General features: G+C 35.4%; 2 protein-coding genes across 2 annotated transcripts; both read right to left on the reverse strand.

Annotated features, from left to right (window-relative positions):
• LOC141691784 (dof zinc finger protein DOF3.5-like) lies at window positions 1-834 on the reverse strand. The gene has a single exon (XM_074496540.1). The coding sequence runs from the start codon at window positions 832-834 to the stop codon at window positions 1-3; it is 834 nt and encodes a 277-aa protein (XP_074352641.1).
• A 2,265-nt stretch (window positions 835-3,099) lies between these two features.
• Window positions 3,100-21,432, reverse strand: LOC141690275 (protein virilizer homolog). Its single transcript, XM_074494973.1, has 29 exons — window positions 21,305-21,432; window positions 20,935-21,074; window positions 19,302-19,390; window positions 18,494-18,617; window positions 16,972-17,631; window positions 16,499-16,864; window positions 16,233-16,337; window positions 15,949-16,131; window positions 15,192-15,327; window positions 14,929-15,107; window positions 14,405-14,490; window positions 14,278-14,326; window positions 13,888-13,954; window positions 13,296-13,777; window positions 13,120-13,219; window positions 12,084-12,217; window positions 9,776-9,843; window positions 9,471-9,687; window positions 9,123-9,341; window positions 8,888-9,043; window positions 8,668-8,721; window positions 8,341-8,540; window positions 8,155-8,224; window positions 7,411-7,739; window positions 6,374-6,557; window positions 4,956-6,281; window positions 4,117-4,860; window positions 3,959-4,030; window positions 3,100-3,454 (listed from the first exon to the last, which is right to left on the reverse strand). The coding sequence occupies exons 2-29, from the start codon at window positions 21,007-21,009 to the stop codon at window positions 3,434-3,436; spliced, it is 6,495 nt and encodes a 2,164-aa protein (XP_074351074.1). The 5' UTR covers window positions 21,010-21,074; window positions 21,305-21,432; the 3' UTR covers window positions 3,100-3,433.
• Window positions 21,433-21,720: the final 288 nt, after the last annotated feature.

Genomic DNA, 21,720 nt, shown 5'->3' on the forward strand with positions numbered 1-21,720 from the left:
TCAAGGCCTGGGGAAATTATGAAAAGAAGGCAAGCCGTCAAACATGCTTGTGTTTCCTATAAATTCATCTGTCGGATTCGGATCAACATCAACTTCTTTTTCGAACCCTAGTAGTTGCATACTGTTGGCAATTCGATCAAGATTATTATTCATACCTTCCGTTGGTACTTCGTCACCAGGCAACGGTGGCAACTCAAAATCACGAATAATTTGTTGATCTTTAGTAATATTTTGTTGTTTGTGATGACCCCCCGATTCAATCCCACATAAATACAACATATCTCTTGAGTGATCAGTCTCTAACGACCAATCCGAAAGTGCCATACAATTTTCTTGAGCACTCCCGAAGAATTCCATACCTAGATTTGAAGAAAACTCAAAAGCCGGATGACTTGAAATATTAGGCAATGGGTTCAGAACTTCATTATGATCATTTGCAATCTCTTGAGGGGCTTGAGGTTGTTGATTCAAGAAGTTTGCGTAGACAACAGCAAGGTCAATATTGGAGGATGAAGGATTAGTACTAGACTCTGGCATGGAATTACAATTAGGAGCACGTCGCGAATCGCCACTAGTACTACTGATAAATCTGGAAGAAACACCGTGCCTTGCTATCCGAACGGCCTTGCTTCTTCGGGTTTTTCGACAACCACCTCCGACTGGAACATTCCGGAGAGAGCCACCTTTAGTCCAATACCTTCTACAACCTTTACAAAAATACCTAGGCTGTGTCAAACTATAGTTGTTGTAGTAACAAAATTTGGTGTTGGAGGAGCCGCAACGGGGACATGCTGGACATATTTCGACGTGAGGCTTCCACCCTCCTCTTTCCATCACCGGTTAAACATTCAAGGAAAAATAGGCTAGGTAAGAGAGAGAGCTAGGCTACATTTACATATAAATATATTCAAAGTCGATCGAGTAATACCAAGTAGATACTTTTTTAGCTTAAATAAACTATGATATGAAGTGTTATTGGAACTTGGGAAGGGGGCTGAGAATTCATGTACATGTGATTGCATGCACGTGTGGTGTGGGGAGGGTTTTACCGGCAGCACCCCTAAGGAGTCCGGTCAGAAGTACGTACGGTCCCGGAGGCGAATTCACGGTGTTGGTGTCTAATCCACATGGCATCATCACACTGGCCTTTTAAGGGAACAACTGTCTTGGATGAAACAACTAGTTTGCTTGTATGACCAGACAGCTTCCATTTCTCTATTATTTATTTCCAGTTTTTATTGTACTGTATTTCTATATATGCGTTCGAACATATATCTAGTCAAGTACCAATAACAATCTTCATGTATACACTGAACTAGCTTTTCATTCTGTCCATGCAAAAGTGTCTGTTTGGTTCTTGGAAAGGTTAATTAGTTTACTCACTTTTACTAACAAATTACTATAAATTTAAAAGAGTTGATACTTGACAGTAATAACTGTGATAGGATATCAGAAGTGATTAAGGGATTATCATCTATCATCCAAGATCCTGGATTCGATTGTTGATTGTGACTTGCCCCGAGAATTTCTAAAAAGAATACTTAGTTGTGAGGATATAAGTCATACTAGTCAAAAAAATGTAAAAACCTTTTATAGGCTTTAAAAAATAATGTCGAGTAACTGTTATAGAGAGCATGTTAAGGTCATTTCAGTTTGAGATGGGAAACAAATCCAAAGTCAAGATATTGAAGCCGGCCTGTGGTCATGCAAACGTGCAAGTGTTGCTTAAAATCGAAGCTGTATAGTCTATAATCTGATGAAGATGATTATAGCGATGGAATGTCTCTTCTAGAGTTAGAGTATCAGCACCCAGTAAGGACTATATTATACATATAGAAATTAGAAAGAGTGCTCACTTTCCAATCTACTAGAAAGTAGGGATCTCTCGGATCATGGGCTTCTTGGATCATGAGCAATATTTTTATATTTTCATGTTTAAAATTGCACACCACCGTCTCCAAATTCTTCAGCTCGATGTACTTAACTAGTACATACTCCCTCCGTCCCATTTTTTTCTTCACTTTCGGTACTGTTCATGGTAAGCGATTAACTACTAATTTACTTCTAATTTATAATATCAAACATAGTCATGAGTGATTTCGTTGGATTCGTATTTATCAGTACTTTAATACAGTGAAATTTTTATATTTAATACTAATATGAATTTAAAGATATTAACAATCAAAAGTGTGCATTGGCAAACGTGTCCAACACAAATAGGAAACGTTTTTAGGGACGGAGGGAGTATATATTAGTAGTTGTACTCCCTTTTGTCCCATTAAATTTTATACGTTACTTTTCGGCACGCTTTTTAATACTCATTTAAAACATAACTCCACAATATTTTTTAATTTTTTTTTCTGAATAAAAGTTTCATATTTAAACTTTTATTCAAAAAAAAATTGAAAAAAATATTATCAAATTATACTTTATACAATTCTCGAAATATGTACAAATAGTAAACATATAAAATCGAACGGGACGGAGGTAGTAATAATTTGTATTATATAATTGAAATGGAATATATTTTACAAATGTATAATTTGCACCCACCATATACAAGTTACTTGTTGCTGCTCTCACCTCTCAGTAGTATCATATTTCATCAAACTGCCTTGATGAGTGAACCAAGAGGTCAAACTTTTGCGAATATCTGCATTGCTACTCAATTGTCCCCGCATAATTACTACATATATTGAAATTTTTAATATGATCACCCTACACGAATATGGTTTAAAAGGGGGGGTGAAACATAATGAGATGGCTCAAGTCAGAAGATTTAATAGGAAAAAAATAGGGTCGGTTTTAGTTTCACAAGCGACTGGAATTTATTTATTTATCGTTGCTACATTTTGTCAACACTGTCCGATAAATGACTGTGCAATTAGTTTCTTATTTTTGATTCTTGATAACTGGGCATTTAGCTTTCCTTAAAAGAGACCACATTTATTCTTCCTTTTTCTTTTACTAATTAGAGCCCATATTTCTATCACAGCAGCAATCTCTTGTGACTAATATATTATCCTTATATAACATCGGGTCGGGATTTAACCAATACCTTTCATCAATAACCCAAGTAAAACTAGTCTCTCTTGTCACTTATATATACGGATCGTATTTCAAATTCCAAGTTACTCAATTCCTTTGCCCAAGCCTGTACATTAGTACAGTCATTTGTTACATAGGTTAAAATTATAATCGCCTCAAGCTAACAATGGGCGTTAAACATTTCAATTGCTTGACCTTAGTGCAAAACTCTAATGGAAAATTAATTAATTACAAAACTTTTACAGTATAATATTCACAATAATTTATAATACAACAAATAATAGTTCCTCCAAAATTAATGACTCTTCCTGATCTTCAAAACCAGGACTTGGGGGGAGAAACAAAGCCAAGTGTCGCGAAGTCATCAGGTTCCACATTATATTCGCTATGGTTGGCCCAATTTTTCCTGATAAAACATGCAAAAAGACATTTATTTTGGACAACAGAAGTCCTCTCAAAGACAGCAATTCAAAACTAGATATAGCAGCATGCAACATGTGGGCAAGCACAGGCTGATTTACTATTTTTTTAATTATACAGAATTCATATTGGATTGTATCGTAAATAAAATAATAATATACACAATAAAATTTTAATTATATTGAATATTCACTGTAAATAATATGATTAATTAACATACAATAATATTCTTTTACTTAAAAATAAAAATATCAATCAGTAATAAGTAATAGTTTATATATTTTCAAATATTAAGTTTCAAAATAAATTACGGTACAATGATATGATACATGTAGGAATAATACAATGAGCTGTATATTAAAGTAAAAAAATCTAGTATCCAGTGGAATATTATATATACCAACTACCAAGCATATGATGCAAAGAAAATCGAAATATGGGAGGGAGGGAGGGAGGGAGGGAGGGAGGGAGGGAGGGAATATTAGCAAACCTGAAGCAACTGCATCAATTTAGGATGCTGCTGTAGAAGTTGGCAAAGCTTCTCACGGTCACCCAATAAGGACTGTTCGATGATAATATAAAAAGTTATTTATGAACAAAGTCATATACCAAAACTACTAAAATTAGAGAACATGTATACTACAGAACCTCAATAGCTTCAGTGGAGCTAAAATAGTGCTGCAATGATCCAATATCATCTGATGATTGCTGCGTACCATTCCCTTGCTGGTGCTGAAACTGTGGCTGACTATGCTGGACTCGCTGTTGCAGCGTATGTTGAATATTATCTTGTTGCATTGGCGAGTAATATCCATGAGCTGGTGAAACTTGGGGTGGTTGTAGAATCTGTAAGGGTTGCAATTGTACTTGCCCAGGGCTCTGCAGCATAGACAGGCTCTGCTCTGACTGAGGTGATGCTGGAATGGGTGGTCTGATATGCTGTGGTGGCTGAGGAGGACGCAGGAGTTGGGGAGGCTGCAATGGCTGTAACTGAGCAACAGATTGTATGGAGGGAATGGTAGATAAAGCAATGGAAAAATTTTGTGGGATGCTAGAAGGATTCTCTCCTGGATGAGAAGATGAACTACTCCCATATACACTGACAGGAACCGAACTAGGCCTACTGAAAATTAAGTGCTGGATTAAAGGAGCATATGAATTCATTGGGGCCCCTGATACTGGGAGGCTGTTTAGTCGAGAATCACTAGAAGGTACACCAGTGTTATGCGGGAACTTAGTTAATCCGACACTACCCTGATTGTAATGTGGTTGAGAAGTAGATGGCTCAAAAGATTGAAAATTAGAAATGTTGACAGAATAAGGAGGTGGTGTAGGAGGAAGTGGTGGCTGAGGCCTAGTAGACCCTCCAGGAGAAGAGTACCCTGCCCGGACCTGCAAAAGTAAGAAGTTAATTTATGAATAAGATCGGATACCTGAATAAAATGTAATCAGTATTCACTTCATATAAAGAACCACAGTGCGTGTACATGGAAACCAGGGGGGATGGAAGGCTGAACATCTGCTGCTGAACTAACAAATGAGGCCGGCTGAATTTGAGCAGCTTCTGCACTTTGAGCAGGTGGGACTGTTGGAGGGGGCATAGGAGGTAAAGGTGGTTGATTCATCTGATATTTTTGGTCATAAAATCCCTGAGAACTAAACACAGTTTGTGGATTATTTTTAGAATAATAATTAGGGCGAGGCATTCTAGATTCCACTGGCTGTACTGGTCTAGAGTTCCTATTATATACCGAACCAAACCCACCCGAGGTCGTCGCTGTTATACTTTTTGCATCCTCGGACTGCTTAATAAACTTTTTATCTGTTGAAACACTCGTTTCTCGAGTTAGTGACATATTTTGTTGTGAATTTGCTGACCTTGAAGAGAACTCATTCCAAGTGCTTTCATCAAAGTTAGATGCTACAGGTGTGCTAATATGAGAGACCTGGCTACTTTCATTTACATCACTCTCTGTCTCTGCAACAACTGAATGAGGAGAATTCTGCTCAATAATAACCGAAGAAGGTTGCTGAAGATTATCATCCGGTTGAGGAAAGGGCAGTTTATCATCAGAATCTGACTCCTCGCCATCAAACACTATATCAATTCCTTGAAGATCATCATCGAGATCTGGTTTCAGTTGCTTGGATTTACCAACCTCTGCATCAGCTTCCTTTTCTGGATTTGCAGATGTTACTTGAGTTGCTTCATTAGAAGTCATTCCTACAGGATTTTGGCGCTCTCTCTGTCGGGCCATAAATTCATCAACATGAATAGATGGAGGTCTCCCGCCCGAAGGTCCTACTCTTGGGACGGTAATTACGTTAGAACTAGTAGTACCATCAACGTTTCTTTCCCTGGCAACATAATCATCCACATGCATAGAAGGTGGCCTACTAGTATTTGGCTTGCGCAGCCGAAAGTTATCTCTACGAGATGGTACAGAAGGAACAGCAGCTCCTGAACCTCGTGAATACGAAGTTTGGGCCATAATCTCTGCAGGAGATTGATCTCCTCTAGGACGCCTGCTTACTCCTTCCAGTGAAGACATTTTCCTTTTTGCAGAAAGAGCAGACTGTGACATCCCATCACGTAAATTTTCAGGACATTCCCACAGAAACTTATCACCAAATCCAGATAGACTGAAATCTTCTACCCTCTCAGAGCTACAATCCTTTAGCTTGTGTATCCTTGAGGAACTTTGAACATCAAGCGATAACAAAGAACATGCTCTGGATATAAAATCGTTCTGCTGGTCAGAATCAGTAGACATCTGCAACAATAGCTGCAATGATTCTGCCAACTCCTTAACCTGCAAAGCCAAGGAATAATCATTTTCGACTAATAATTAACAAAGGAACCAAAATCCAAGGTGCTAATAATTATGATAACAGAATTCTGTACCTTATACAGAGTTTTGCCCATATCCGAACCAGCTAAATATTCAAGTTCACTAATCTTTGCAGCTAACAGGGAAGTCAACTCTTGTACGTACTTTATGTTGTCTCCTAAAAAATCATCTGTGCCACTTCTACCTGGGCAAAGCCCAAAGAGGAACTTTAATGTAGCGACCCTTTCCATATTTAAGCTGAGGAAAAAAGAACCATGTCAATTCAAAAGAGAAGTTGCACTATAGTCAGGTCCACATATTCCGACCCGACAACTACACAAATACTCCATTTAATCACAGGCTACTATAAATTTTAAATTATAACAATGAAGAACATACATGATCTTCCTCAGACCCTCACCCAGGTATTAAAAGAGTTTGAATGCTTTGGTAGTTGACATAATAACTAATATACACCAGACATTCTCACTTTCTTGCACCAGTATAAATATATTTTCCCAATCAATAATAGTCTATAGAATTCCCATTTTTCAAAAGTTAACATCAGAGGGTTACTACTTATGGGATGATAGTCTGTTTAAATATAATTCCCTGATTTGTATCATTACAAAGGAAGAATAGAAAGAAACATTTTACATAGTTTAGTAAATCATCCTCCTCCCTATAAGCCTATTCTTTTCCATGGTGGTCCATCTAAGTATTTAGTGTTTTAAAAACACATATGCTTTAGCATTATAAATCTTGAAACAACAAAAGAACAATCAAACAGGAAACAAATTTATGATTTTAAAGCTCAAATCAATCAATTTCAATCCACATAAGGTATAGCACGATATAGGAGATGTCAGTGCACACCACATCATCATCTACATTTACATAAATATGTATGTATAGCCGTTCTTCATGTGTAACATACATAAACAACCAATTTGTTAAGCGGACAAGTCCATATTAGTACTATCTATCCCGATAACTGAAATTAGAAACCATGAAGCCCACCGGAATAGGGTCCTCAGAGAAAGTTAACATCTACCAGACCACATACACAATATGCACATTTTTTCAGCAAAAGGTGTTCAAGCGTATGTACCTTTTTCCATCCAGGGCAAAGCGCAAAGCACCTAAAGATAATGCAAAAAGAGCCTCGACTGCATATATTTGTGGCAAATTTTCCGAGCTAATAGATTTTAACAAAGTAAGCCAGCAGCATAGTAATGGAGGATGCTTCTTCCATTCAGATGCATTAATAGTATAATAGTTCCCATCTGCTCCATGCTTAGTCTCAGATTCAATCACCTGATCACTGGAAGATAGTATACACATATACATGGACTGAAAAGCAATTTGGCCTTCAGTTGACAAACTTAATGCTTTAAAAGCCAGCAAACAAGCAACCAATTCTCTTCCAACGGGTAGAGCCTGGAATTAAAATTTCACATCACGAGATCTTAAATTAGTGAAACAGGATTGTTTTTATTCAAATAAGCAAATAATGATAAGGCATACTCAAGCACACATGCCTCCTCTCAAAGAAGGGTGGGAATCAGCCAGGCTAAGCCTTGCAGAGAACAAATAAACAAGGACAAGACCAAATTCCTAGAGTTTAAAAGGCCAAGAGTGTTAAAGCAAGGAAAATGATATTTTTTTAAGCCGTTGGAAGATATATAGATTCAACCAAGTGGGGGAAGAAAAGGTTATCGAAATGTATAACTATCATCAGCCAGAACTTAAGACACAACAAAAGCAATGTTTCTTCTTTTATTTTCACTTTAATAAAGCAACTACTTGAGAGCATATGTACATACTCAAAGAAGCCCACTAAAATGGAGCATACCTTGCAAAGTTTTAGGCAATAGGACAGAAATTTGGAACAATCTTCAGATGTCAGTGTTTTCAATTTGTACCTGAAAAGCAATCACAAATATTAATTGCTCAACACATCAATACGCTGTAGAAATGAGAATAAAAAACAAGAGAAAGAAGCAAGCATGTAGGGAGAGACAATCAATATCGACGTTACCTATTATACATGGCCGGATATTGCACAGGTGTAGTAGGATCAGAAATCAGGGAGATGGACCTGAAAACAGGAACACACCAACTAATCTGGAACGGATAGTTCTTGTTTCCCAAATACTGGTTGGCGTCTGAGTCAGTAACACCGATGCATATCTCAAGCACTTGTGTAAGAATCTGGGCCCCCTCAGTCAACATTATTGGCTGGTAAAAAAGAGGAGAAATTGAGCAGGATAAATTTTTAATTATAATATAAGCACTTCTGCTATTACTGGGAGAACATGCTTGAAACGAAATTATAAGTAAAATGTAGAAGTAAAATGGTAAACACCTTTGCGCGTGGATGCTCCAACAAGATTGCAAGAAAACTTAGTGATTTATAAACCTGCAAAGAGACAGCATCAATTTTTTAAGTTGGACACGAAGGTTCATTACCCCAAAGATGGGCTATGATGTAATTACAATGCTCCTGACAGCTTAAGGTGTTGTTGGGTGAATCAATAACTTAATGAACAGAAATAGGTTACTTGAAGTAGATGAACGTTTACTACCTTCCATGCATCTACATCCGATATTGAAGATAGATCTGAAAGGTGATCACGAATCCAGAGTATCAGCGGTTGAAGAAGAGCAGACGCCTTAATAGGACTTAAGCACGCAATACGAATCATGAAAACCCGAAGCAGGTCTTGTATAAACACCGATGTCTAAAGAAAGCATATCAACAATCAGATACATTAATATGACACACAAGTGAAAAAAAAAATGAACTAAATATATACTTACGCTTGTGGAATAGTGTAATATAATCTGTGCAATTTTGTCAAGTAACGGACGGGTCAACTGGCTGAGTAGCTTCTCCGGATTCCCGTCATTCAAGTACCAATTTATCTCTCGCTCTTTCACAGGCCCTAGTGATGTTCCAACAGCCAATGTCCTAAGAGCACTCAATATGGGCATCCCACTTCTCCAAAGCCAGATACCTTCATCTGGTAATAGGTCATTCTAGTAATGACAAGAAAATGATTCACATCACATCTCACAAAAATTAAACCAATCTACTTTAATCTTATAAACTATCACATAAACGTGTTCATACGTAATTTATGGAATAGACTGAGATAAAATACCAACCAAAAGAATAAGCGTGCAACAGGTTTCTTTTGGACCCAGGGCAAGTATTGAAGTTGAATGAAGACTGTCAAGTAGAAAGTGGAAAAGGCCTGGAGTCCAACCATAAAGAGGCCAGCAAGCAAGTGATGATGCAAGAAGATGGCAAACAGCTTCGAAACCAAGAGCAATTTCAGGATAAGGATAGAACAAGTCCGTAGAACATTCAGCTATTTTTGGGCTGTAACAAAAGAGATAAAAATTTAGTACATCCAAGATTAAATTCCTGCACCTGCGTCTAACAAGAAACTCGGAAACATATGGTATACCTCACTTCTCGATGCAAATGTAAGAGAGCTTTCAAAAGTTTTGTGTTCCTGTGCTGCTCTTTTGCTTCCTAGAAGTAAACAATATATTATTATAACTGCTTAATTGCAAACACCTATATTTTGAACATGAAATAAGAAAAACTGTGCACAATAGACTCTGGCAAACGGGACCAAATAGATGTCATAAAACGTCCCAAGTACAACGTTGAACTCAAATCCATATATAAAATTTCAAAAAACTCACAAAATTGGTCTCAGAGCATGCACATCTGCTTACCCTTCCTCCAGCACACACAAACACACACAAGGTAGTAGTGGCAATAAATATCTAATCTTTTCTTTTTCATCACATAGAAGAGAAATTATGCATCCCAGATTGTCATACATACTACAAAGAAAATTTTACATAGATATCCTTCTAACTTTCTCCTAAATTCCAACATAATTGCTCTCAAACTTTCACTGTGTGCACTGACAGGATGACTCATTTTTTAAAGTGCATGCAGCTCATTCTATTTAGCAGGTATATTCATTCTATATATGTGACCCGACTACAAATATATAGCTTTTGACCCAGATATGTGTGAATACAGGAAAATCTGTATAAATTAAAGTTACTGGAACCGGGAATAAATTATTGAATATAACACAAATACATTAATTGAAAACATGAAATTTTGTTCAACATATGAATTATTTGGTTATTTGAAGATAAGGTTTCAAGAGAACACAAATACTCTGTGTTCTTGCATACTCTAGTATTTTGGTATACAGTTACGGCTGGTTTACTCACCAACTTCCCAAAAAAAAATTCCTAACACAATAGAAAAAACTGAAAATATGTTCATGTTTGCTAATTTTCTAAGAAAAGGATTGGAAAATCGAAAACACGGTTTTCCAAAATATAACTATAAAAGGGAAAAGTGTAGAAAACAAGGTACATCTCTGTTCTGGATTTAGAAAATAGAAAACATGTTCATATGCTGTAACACTGTTCGAACCTTCCCCCAACATAGTTATGAAATTGTTCACATTAATACTCCCAAGTTGTTAACTTGTTATACTGAAACAATTAAAATGAAATCAAAAATATTAGATAGTATTAGATAAATATTGCAATTTTTTTGCTTAGCAAAAAAAAATTGCAATTTTTATTAAAAACAACCAAAACTTAGAAAGAGTGCCAATTACATGATCATAAGTCGTCATTACTTTACAAAAAAATTCTTATTAAATTCAAAATATTGTGATAATTACAAATTATAATAGTATAACATGTAACATCACAATAATTTTAAACTACTAACTAGTTATAAGCTCGCACAAATATTAGAAGCTAAACATATGTAATTAACCATTTCTTTCTTAAAACATCAAAACTAATCATGTTATTTGAAATCTTAATTTATGATTTATAAATTGATGCTTTTATTCTCTTGATATATACATAATAATTATAATAATTCAGATAAAACAGCTAAATAATTTAGTTGAGCAAAATTTTGATATGTTTTTGAATAACTGGTTACAACATAACTATCAAAAATATTTTTAGTTTCAAAAAAAATATAAGATGAAAATTAAAAAAAAATGGTTGAATTACATGTTTTATATTTTTCCTTATAAAAAAACTGCTATATCACTAGGGGAACATGTTCGCTCAGTTTTCAGTGGTTTTCCAAGAAGGCAAAATTTGAGAAAAATTAGAAAATTGAGAGAGAAAACCAGAAAAAATTTCTGTAACTTAACAGCCCCTTGTATTCTAATATACTTGAAAATGATATTTATGATAAAGTTTAGTCTGAAATAGTCCTTTTAGAATCACTTATGCTTAAGAAAACATCTATCATCTCAAGTTCATCATAAACTGTTCGTAAAATTAAGAATACAGCATGGAGCTTCTGGATGTATTAAGAAGAGTTAAAAATACGCTCCAGTATGATTTAAGTCTACATAAATAAACTACAAAATTGTAATTCATTTTCAAAGTACAAAAATATAATTTTAAAAAAAAATAACCTATAACAAAATAACCAACGGGACCATGTACTTGTATAGGGGCCTTTCAAGAAGTACTATTTTTTATCTTCTCGAAATTATGATTTCTCTATTATCATTAGTCAGGACCAGTAGAAGTTAATATCTTAGAAAGATTATTAATTTATCAATTATTAATTGATAGAGGTCTGTAATGAATACTGTGAGAGTAAAAAAATGAAAGATAAAGGAGGTAATCCGCTCCAAGAGAATGAAAGGTGAAAGCCCAAGGACGTAAAACTTCACAATTCAACAAAAAAATAAAACCAACCTGCAATCTCTTTAAGAGATTAATGAGCAATACAAGACAAGGAATTAAAAGATCAACTAGGCCCTGCTGACGGTTTCGTTCCAGTAGTAGATCTGCGGTGGAATTGCACTCGGTGCCCTCATCAACAAGGTAATCTGCTCAAAAAATTATTAAAATCAGGTGCATACCATATAGACAAAAGAAAATTACATGCACTTAAATATTTGTAGCTTTAATTTACTGGATAAAAATGAGCAAGGTATCTCTCCCTTTTATTGTTTTCTTTTTATTTTGGATATAATTAGTTCCTGCATCATATTCACATGCACTAGGTAAATGGAAAACCGCCATAAAAGTGATAACTCCTATCAATCAACATCATGCTCTAATAACTAATGTATGTGAAAATCCCTAATTTATGAAACCCCTTAGCACGTTGCATGTGCGGTGAGGGGAAAACAAAACTGATTCAGCAGAATAATTTTGGGGGAACACATATACATCTCTCCAAATGCAAAGCCCTGGCTCTAAAAAGAAAAATCTCCTACAATTGACATAAAAACAGCTATGCTGGAGAGATATGTCAACAAAATTAGCAGAACCTTCATCAGAGACCATGAGACTTTTTCCAGGCATAAGCTATGAAATCAGAAACCATCCATTTATACTTATAAATCAATTCATCAACTATGAAAAACTTTTACCTGACCTCTCTTTTACATTCATCAACATACGGTACAAAAAAAATCCACCTCCAGATAAAGGCATGAAAATTAAAAAAATAAATAAATGGGGAATCATCTATGAGTAAAGACTTTATTGAGCAAAGAGAAGAAAAGTAGGAAATCATGGAAACTAAACATTCTCAAGCCAACTAGAAAATCAAGCTAATAATACATGTGATTACGTGAAGACACAAATGCAGAGTGTGTGCATATGCATATATGAAAACATAATGGGAGCAAGTAACATTTTATACGTGAAAAACACAAATGCATGAGTGTTTACATATGCATATATGAAAACATAATGGGAGCAAGTAACGTTTTATACTGACCATAGTTATTTGATGACCTCTCAAGCATGAGGCTACAGTCAATGAGAATCGCATGGATAACTGTTGTGGCACATTCGTCATACAGAGCAGTAGCAACCACCTTCACGAATGAAACATCATTTAGTAATGGAGATTTGAAAAATTAATACAGCATTAAATATTGTTACTTAGCATACCGAGTTGTCCGAGATAAGTGCCAAAATTCTAAATGCTGTAGTCAATTGGGCTACAGAAGAATCCCGAAGAGTAACACCCAAAAATTTTGTTTCACTAATTGATTTTCCAAGTAGATTATCTATAAGATTGCCTTCAGAACTAGAGGATATATCTCCAACAACAGCATCAACATCCATTGCATCAGATGCTAATATACTCGAAACGGCAATGTGTCCATCACCTCCGGAAGCTAATACAGCAGCATATCGCAAAAGACCAGAAGCGCCAGTTTTATGATATACGACACTAGCATCTATCCACTCTAGAAGCCTTGTAGGAGCATCTTTTCTACTAGAGCCTGGAGAAGAGGAATGTAAAGCCCTATGAAGTTCCTTGGCATGTTCGATCCAAGATCCCAGGGAAGAAGGAGCAGAATCAGTAACAATGACTTCAAAAATTTCCACAGCTGAGTGAAATATTGCAAGATTTAGAGGTGATGTTCCTATAACAACAAGAACTCCGGTCAATAAACTTAAGTACTCTAAACTCAAGTACTAGAGTACAAGTAATAAAAGATAACAGAAAGACATCTGGCAATAAGAGTTTCAGTACCGGTGGTCAAGGAAAGTGTCTCGAACTCCTTTACAGAATGCAAAGCGGCCATTAAAACTCTAAAAGCCTAAACACGAGAAAAGATGAAAAGTTCATACAAAATTAACTCAGAGCATGTATTTTAACACAGTGTGTGACATTTGGCAATGAACAATAGATAAACTTCAATGATAGATATTATACAAATAAATAAACCGGACTAAAAGTTAAGAAAATATATAAAACTGTGCACACAGTTACAGACAAATAAATATAACTGGGCGAACAGCTACTCAAAAATTAGCAAAGAACAATAAAGTATTATCAACTACTACTACTACTACTAGGATCAACCCTATCTGTATTGTCGGATCTAGAATTTACAGCAGCGGTGAAGTACTTGTTAAATACCTCGGGAAAATGTCCTACAGCCAGCAAAGCCATGCGACCACAACTAGACCTGCAGAATTATCTCAAAAAATCAGTCAAAATTAACACAACTTACAGAACATGAAGCGTAAACGTTAAAATTGACCACCTTGAAAGACAGCATAACTCCCATAATGACCACAAAAGTTCTTCCGACTGTGGCTTTGACACTATTAAATTATCTATAGCATTAACCTGCAAAAAGAGTAAGTATTTGGACCCCCAAGTCAGAGACAGAAATTGCTTTGCATGTGCTAGAGCATGTCACGCCATAGAATAAGGAAAATCAAATAAAAAAAATTCCTCCAGCATTGAAACACCAGGTCTCCTCCTCATTCATTTCTATACAGTTCCAAAGCTACTCCTATATTTGTGGCAACAACTTTCAAGTATATTTGGATTTTAGGCAGAAAAATTGATATTTATTTAATATTGCACTATTTCCAATTCACTACTCTTCGCAGCATTTGGACAGTAATGGATTTCCATTTATTTCATTAGTGTTCACTGCATCATCCCGCTTACTTCTTGTCTAAATTCCTTTTCAGAATAACGTCTTCTTTAAGTCCAACTTCAAACAAATTAAACAAAGTAGAACAGCAAGCAACAAACTTTAAAATGAATGGTACTTACAATCCTTAAATGTGTTTCAGCAATTATTCCAACTTCATGTGGGGGGCAAAAAAAACCCTTTGATATTAAAAAAGATGCATAACGAAGAGGGATGGAGTATTCCTTCTTTGATTCAATTCCCTTTAAGGAAAGAATGACAGTAGTAGCTAGCTCAGGATCATGAAGAAGATAGAGTAAACCTACAGCGTAAACCACTCAAAACTTGAACAAAAAATTGAAAACTTTGCAGATAAAAGTTGACCGTAGAAGTGACATCCACAAACCTGAGCGGCAATAAAGAAGAGACATTATAATAGCCTCAATATATGTTGTAATATCCAAAACTAGTTCTGTGTGAGGTCCCGCTTTCATAACAGATGATGCCAACAAAGCAGCCGACAGAGGAAGGAATCCCCTTTCCTACAAAGAAATAACGAGTTATTGATAAGTAGCACATAACCAAATAAAAAATATAAATAAAGCACATCTTCTCTATTATGAAGAATTCTATTCACTGACTGCATTTAATTTAGCCTATCTTTTCTACTAAAACTATTAGTTGCACATTCTTCAAGCTGGTAAACAACCATGCCAATACAAAAAAAGTGAAGTATCGGAAGAAAAGAAACATCGACATATTTGTTGAAAATAGTACAAGGAAAACAAACATAGGGATAGCAATGAAAATTACAATGTAAACAAACCAATCCATCCAAGAAAAAAAAAACGTCACGGATATACACCCTTTATTATTTTTCAGCTGTCAGAAAGAATTACAGAAGAAAAAGTTCCGTGAAACTGAAAAATTTGAGTTGCAGAAGATATGTGAAATATATTAAATAAGCTCAAAAGGCATACGTTCAAGGTGGTAATGCACGGATATAAAAAACAAGCAATTTTGCACTATTACATTACATTTAATTATTCAAGCTAGTCCAAATATTAAAATAACTTAAAAAGGACTCAAAAATGCACCCAGTGCAGATACATTAGACATTTAAAGGCTGCATCTATAACAATAGTAATGTATTAATGTTAAACCTTGAGAAGAACTAGCAAGTGTGGATCCATATCTCGTTTAGAGAAGCAACAATTCGAAGCAGTAACCAAACTACTAGTAGCTTTATAAGACAAAATACTCTCATCTTCACCAAGCAACAATGATCTGCTTGCACGAGCCACTGGAGAAGGATCTTCAATTGGACCATGGCAATCTATTAATTTCTGCAAAAATGTGCCGACAAAATTGAATGGAAGAAAGAAAAACTATAATTATACAAAACCCAACATGTTACAACAGAAATATATAAAGGCCTTCAACTAACCGAGAGCTTTTTCAGTTGAAGTTTAGCACTTGAAAGCATGTCCAGAGTGACACTTGTAGCCTTCCCACTAGAAGAAAGACCTCCTAGTACAGATAATACTGCATACTGTAAAGAATTCAAAGTTTTTCACATTTAATTACATACTCCGTATACAAAACATTCTAGAAAAGATGAGCAATCAGAATTCTACACTTGAGTTATTAGTAAAATTCTAGGTTCGGCAAGGGAAAAGCCTGAGCATGCACATTGCTCAAAGAGAGACCTACCTCATATCTGGAAACAACTTCATAACAACGCAAGCGCTGCAATATAAATGTTGACTGAGAAGCAATATCATGCCGCTGCTTCTGAAGCAACAACTTCAGAAATTGATTATAACCTGCACTGAAACCAGAAGGGACTTTTTCATCATCCCTAGGCCACCAACCTAGTAAACCTTCACACCCAACGGAATAACAGGTAGCATGCTCAGCTACTCCAAGCAGCATCAATGTAACAGCACTTGACTTCTGGCTGTGGGAAAATAAACATTCAAGCTGCTTCAAGCCACCACCATTAACAAAGTGAAAGCAGCTCTCTTTGGCCAAACATAAAAAAAGAGCCAAACTTGCCCATAGCATAATGTTCTTCTTCTGTGAATACATTCACGCATGAGTCAAAAACAATATTAGACAAGTACAAACAAAATAAACAAAAAAGAAGATAATTCACAGAGAGAAGTAGTCGGTCATCAAGTTACCTCTGAAAGCTGTGGATGTCCACTAACTCCGGTTTCATTACTAATTTTAAAGTACTCACTAAATGTATCCATCAATTGTTTCGACGAAACAGGTTCTGCCTCAAATTCAGAGAGACTGGCTCCTTGTAAAAACTCAGGTGTTGCATTTCCTGAAACATGCTCTGCGCTATTGTAGATATACATAAGTTCCTTCCTCGTCTCTGTGAAATCACATCTACACCTATTATTCGTCTCAAATCTACTCTCTGCATATTTGTTGACACCGTTAATCAAGTAACGCAAGCTATGAGTCGCATGATTAGAGGCTGCAGCCACAATAGTATTAACTGCTGTTTTAATTGTATCTCCAAGATTTGGTAGCTCAAGAATCTTAAATGTCAGATGTAAAAGGTGCTTTATCTCAATAGATATATAAGGTGCAACCAGGTCCAGAGATAACGCATTTAAAGGACAGATTGATTTTTCAGTCGGATTAGTTTTCTGTAACGCAAAAGGAAGATCTTCAAGGCTTCCCTCAACAACAGAAACAGTCTTGGTCAGGGAGCTATCCAGATCAACTTCTATAGTGAATTGTCCCAGATCTTCTGCTGTGTTTCCATAGATAACCAGGCTAAGGCTTCTGTAGGTTCCCCTCACAACCAAAAGATTAGTTACCACAGCCTGCAACATATTATATACAGTGTAAATACACATCATTGACAACACACTGCGTTTTCAAAGATTAAAACACCATATTTGCGAAAGAAAGGTCACTTGAAAGGAAAAACCAAGCAAGAAAAGTATAACCGTGAACCTGTATAAGACTAGATTGCAAAAACCAAAGCGCCGCCAAGATTACTATTTTGAATTTGTTATCTGAAAGACTTAATGGCATAACACCGTAAAACTACAGTATAGCGTGCAAGCTTGAGCACGACTTTGCTCAACCCTATTTGGTATTTAAGACAAATAATCAATATTAGCTGCCATTATTTTAACACTTCTTTCATGTAACAGACCAGAAGGAGAAGCTCCTAACCAATTTTTCATTACTTGGTCCCTAAGTACCCTTTTACTAGGTTATGATCAGTATTCACTTGCATACAACTATGTCTTCATGTTTACAAATCAATATTCTCATTAATGTGTATAAGGGCACAACGACCCAAGACAGATGATCCATTATATTATACATATTGTTACACTAGAAACTTTTATACCGCCAAACTTATTTTATCAGTAATATCTACATTACTCAGTATATGATCAACCAAGCCTGCCATTGACCCCGACATATATCATTATATACAGAATAAGCCATTTAAATTCCTAAACCATTTTAAAAACACTTAAAAACTAAGTTAAAATCATGTGCCTACTTTCCATCAAATAGACAACCTTTAATATGAATGGACGTATGAAGTACAGATACACCCAAAATGATGTAAAACCCAAATATTTCAATTACAAATTATTTATGTCATATACATGTTTTTCAGATGACAAATAGATATGGTTACATACAAAAACCAAGTAGGAATACCTCAACTTCAAGCACATTCGACGAAGAATGTGAATACAAAAAAGGCTGACAAAGCCTCCTAAATCTGGCCTCCCCTTCAGAATGAATAAAAACCTCCAAAGCAAATGATGGAGGGGAAGTAGCACTGTATTGGGTGCCAAGAAAAAACATAATCACGTCACTATCACACTAAACTATAGTTAAAGTATAAGGGTCATTAAACCAAGAGTTGAAGACAGAAAACGGACCAATCTTTAAAGCAAGTCAAAACAAATTGAAAAAGAAAAGGCCACGGTATTAAATGAGAAGAGAAAAGACCAACATTGTAAGACAATTGTTTCAAAGGAGAAATAATTTATGGCAATCAAACATTTATCTACAAGATGACAAGTACTCAATTCCATTTTTGCTTAAAGGAGTAGTAAGACTTATGGGAAGTAAACAGACAATCACCAAGCAAAAATAAACAGCAACACCTGGTGATGGAATTGTAGAGACTGAAATAGGAATACATAATACTTTTCTAGCATGGATGTGTTTTAGCTGATAAACTCACCTAAAACCTTGAGGTGCTACCAAAAGCACCAAGTGCTTTATGCCTTTATATAAATATATATAATTACCCTCACTTGTTGCCCAAAATAGTACGAGTGGAACACTACAACCCACTAAAGGGAAAATACCCTTTAAGCAATAATAGTTATTAGTTTATAATAGAAAAGATGAGATTCAAAATATCAATAATAGAAAATTAGGGCAAATTAATTTAGGCTGCATGCATCCTGGAAAAGTGCAATAAACAAGCTATGTCAACAACGGAGACACATACCCCATAAGTGTTACTGAGGGTGATGTTGATGAAGCATTCTGTTCCAAAAATTCACAAGCAGTTATGACAATAGGTTCAGCAAATATCACCTGCATAGAATCAGTGGGAAGGTAAGGAGATGAAAACAGAAAAAAAACTGATGAAGAATACATCTGCCCAACAATACAGAAAAATATATAAATGGGACGAAATTATGAATCATATTGGTCAAGGCATGAAGCCAAGTCAAAGACTCAAAGTGTGGACACCTAAGTGGTGAGGCACTCACCTACAAGCCCATCAGGCATTAGGTGTTCCGCTATATATCAATATAAATAATTTCCTATTATAATATATAATTATTAACATTTTGAAACATATTATAACAAACAAAGATATATCTCAAACGTAACTACTTCAACGACTGGCCAAGAGTGAGGACACCTAGGTGGTGAGGCACTCGTCTAGAAGCCCGTTAGGTGTTCACCTATATATAATGTATAGATATAGAAAAAACTCCTTCTATATATTTGCTAATAATTTTACAACATATTAAACCAACAAAAATATAACTCAAACGTAAAAACTACTTGAAGAAAAATTTCTTAGAGACCGAACTTTCGCAATGATGAAACACCTTAAACACATATAATAGTAGAATCCATGAGGACCAATAGTAGAGTCCATGAGGACCAAAGAGAACACAGCAAACCAGTCAGGTAACTAGAAGTACGTAAACTACAAGATCATTCATGTCTACAAAACAGAAAACTTGGCTGGACAAGGTCGCCCCAAATCATAATAAGTTGGACAGGGTTGGACCATTCATCGCGAAATAAGTTGGATTTTAGTTTAGTTCTGTTTAGTTGCAGTAAGGGAGGGGAGAAGAATGAATTTATTTTTATGTTTGGTCCAGGAGGGAGGGAAGGGTTGTCTAACTAAAATTAAATGTAAGTCCAGCATATGCAGCATCGGCATGCACACAAGCACTCATATATAAGGTTATTTTTGTCAAAAAACAGTTCTCCCCTCTAAAAAAGCCGAAATTGGGGGAAGCAAAATGAGACCAAAAAGGGGTTTTGGGTGCCCTTCTTTTCCCTCCCCTCCCCTCTAAAAATAAAAACCAAACAAACTTTTTTATTTTCGGACCCCTCACTTTCCTTTCCCTCCCCTCTTTTCTTTCAACCAAACAGGGGCTAAAGCAGGGACTAAAGCACTGAGAACAAGGATTTCGCTACCCAAGTGGTAGCTAAGGTGCTCTATCCTAGAGCTATAATTGGTTTACAATTCAAATTTCATCAAAACCCCCTATACTTTTTATTAAATACATTGAGATCTAAATTAATTTACCAACAATCAATAATAAATTATAACCTAAATATGATTTAGCAAAAAAAATTGATAAATATGAAAGCTTTCTTCCATGTATATAACCTAAGCATACACGGCTGCTTTATAAAAACGCTACGCCCCAACCTCAACCGTCCAGAAATTCACCCCACAAAATCAAGATAATACAAGTACTATCAAATCTTTATGTACAAACACAGCTCATAGGATAATCAACAATCTCAGCAATCATCTTTATTAATAAGATTACAAAAAAAAAAAAAAACAAGATATAACTGCAACGGTTCAGGAGTAATGAGCTCACCTCATCAACATACTCGTCTAGATGGTTATGAACGAATGTCTGGGAAAACAACACGCAAGGCTCGGGACGACCCATGGGTCCTTTTCTTCTGTTACTTCCCTTTCTTGAATTCAATCACTTAATGAGAATTTCAAAACAACCTAGGGTTTAACCAAATTACACAAAATTAGAATTCAACATCGAATTGAGATAAGCAAGTGCATACGTGTTTCAATTACAACAACAACTAAAAAATACTTCGAGATTAAAACATAAACAGTAAATTCAACATCTAGTACTACAATAAGCAGTAATAATAATTAAAAGATGGTTAATTTCAATTAACAAAAGTAAAGAGCTGACAATATTGTTTGTATAGAGCAAGAGAGACCTGTAATGTGAAGGAATCGAGGCGGCAATGTTCGTTAATCCGAGCTTGATTTGAAGCTTACGAGCCCTAGAGCCCCTCTCTGTGGGTATACAATTTCACGACTGCTAATTCCGTTTTATCCTTTGTTGTAGCGGTCTTTATTTATATTTCATATTTTGTTTATGATATATTAAATTTTAATGTTAGAAATTTGATAATAAAATTAGCATAATAATATGTGTGAGTAGTAATGGTTTGTAATGTAGAAAGTATGATTTTTAAATTTCAGTTTTCGTGGGTTTTGTTACAAAATAAAAGTGTTGTCTTTCCTAATTTATTTGAATTATACGAAAAATATCACTCGAAACAGTTTATACTCAATGATTATTTAGACCGTTGAGTTAGAAAATATTGTGCAGTGTTTACGGTTTTTTTCT

Source organism: Apium graveolens, chromosome 10, assembly GCF_009905375.1.
Source record: "Apium graveolens cultivar Ventura chromosome 10, ASM990537v1, whole genome shotgun sequence".
NCBI lineage: Eukaryota > Viridiplantae > Streptophyta > Magnoliopsida > Apiales > Apiaceae > Apium > Apium graveolens.

What these genes read in the sequence shown, in the direction of transcription:
- LOC141691784 (XM_074496540.1), bottom strand. Translation starts at nt 834, where the DNA reads ATGGAAAGAGGAGGGTGGAAGCCTCACGTCGAAATATGTCCAGCATGT.
- LOC141690275 (XM_074494973.1), bottom strand. Translation starts at nt 21,009, where the DNA reads ATGGGTCGTCCCGAGCCTTGCGTGTTGTTTTCCCAGACATTCGTTCAT. An exon ending in GTTGCACGCTTATTCTTTTG is followed by an intron (nt 9,342 to 9,470) that starts GTTGGTATTTTA and finishes TGTCATTACTAG; the next exon opens with AATGACCTATTACCAGATGA. An exon ending in ATTGCCTAAAACTTTGCAAG is followed by an intron (nt 7,740 to 8,154) that starts GTATGCTCCATT and finishes TTTTAATTCCAG; the next exon opens with GCTCTACCCGTTGGAAGAGA.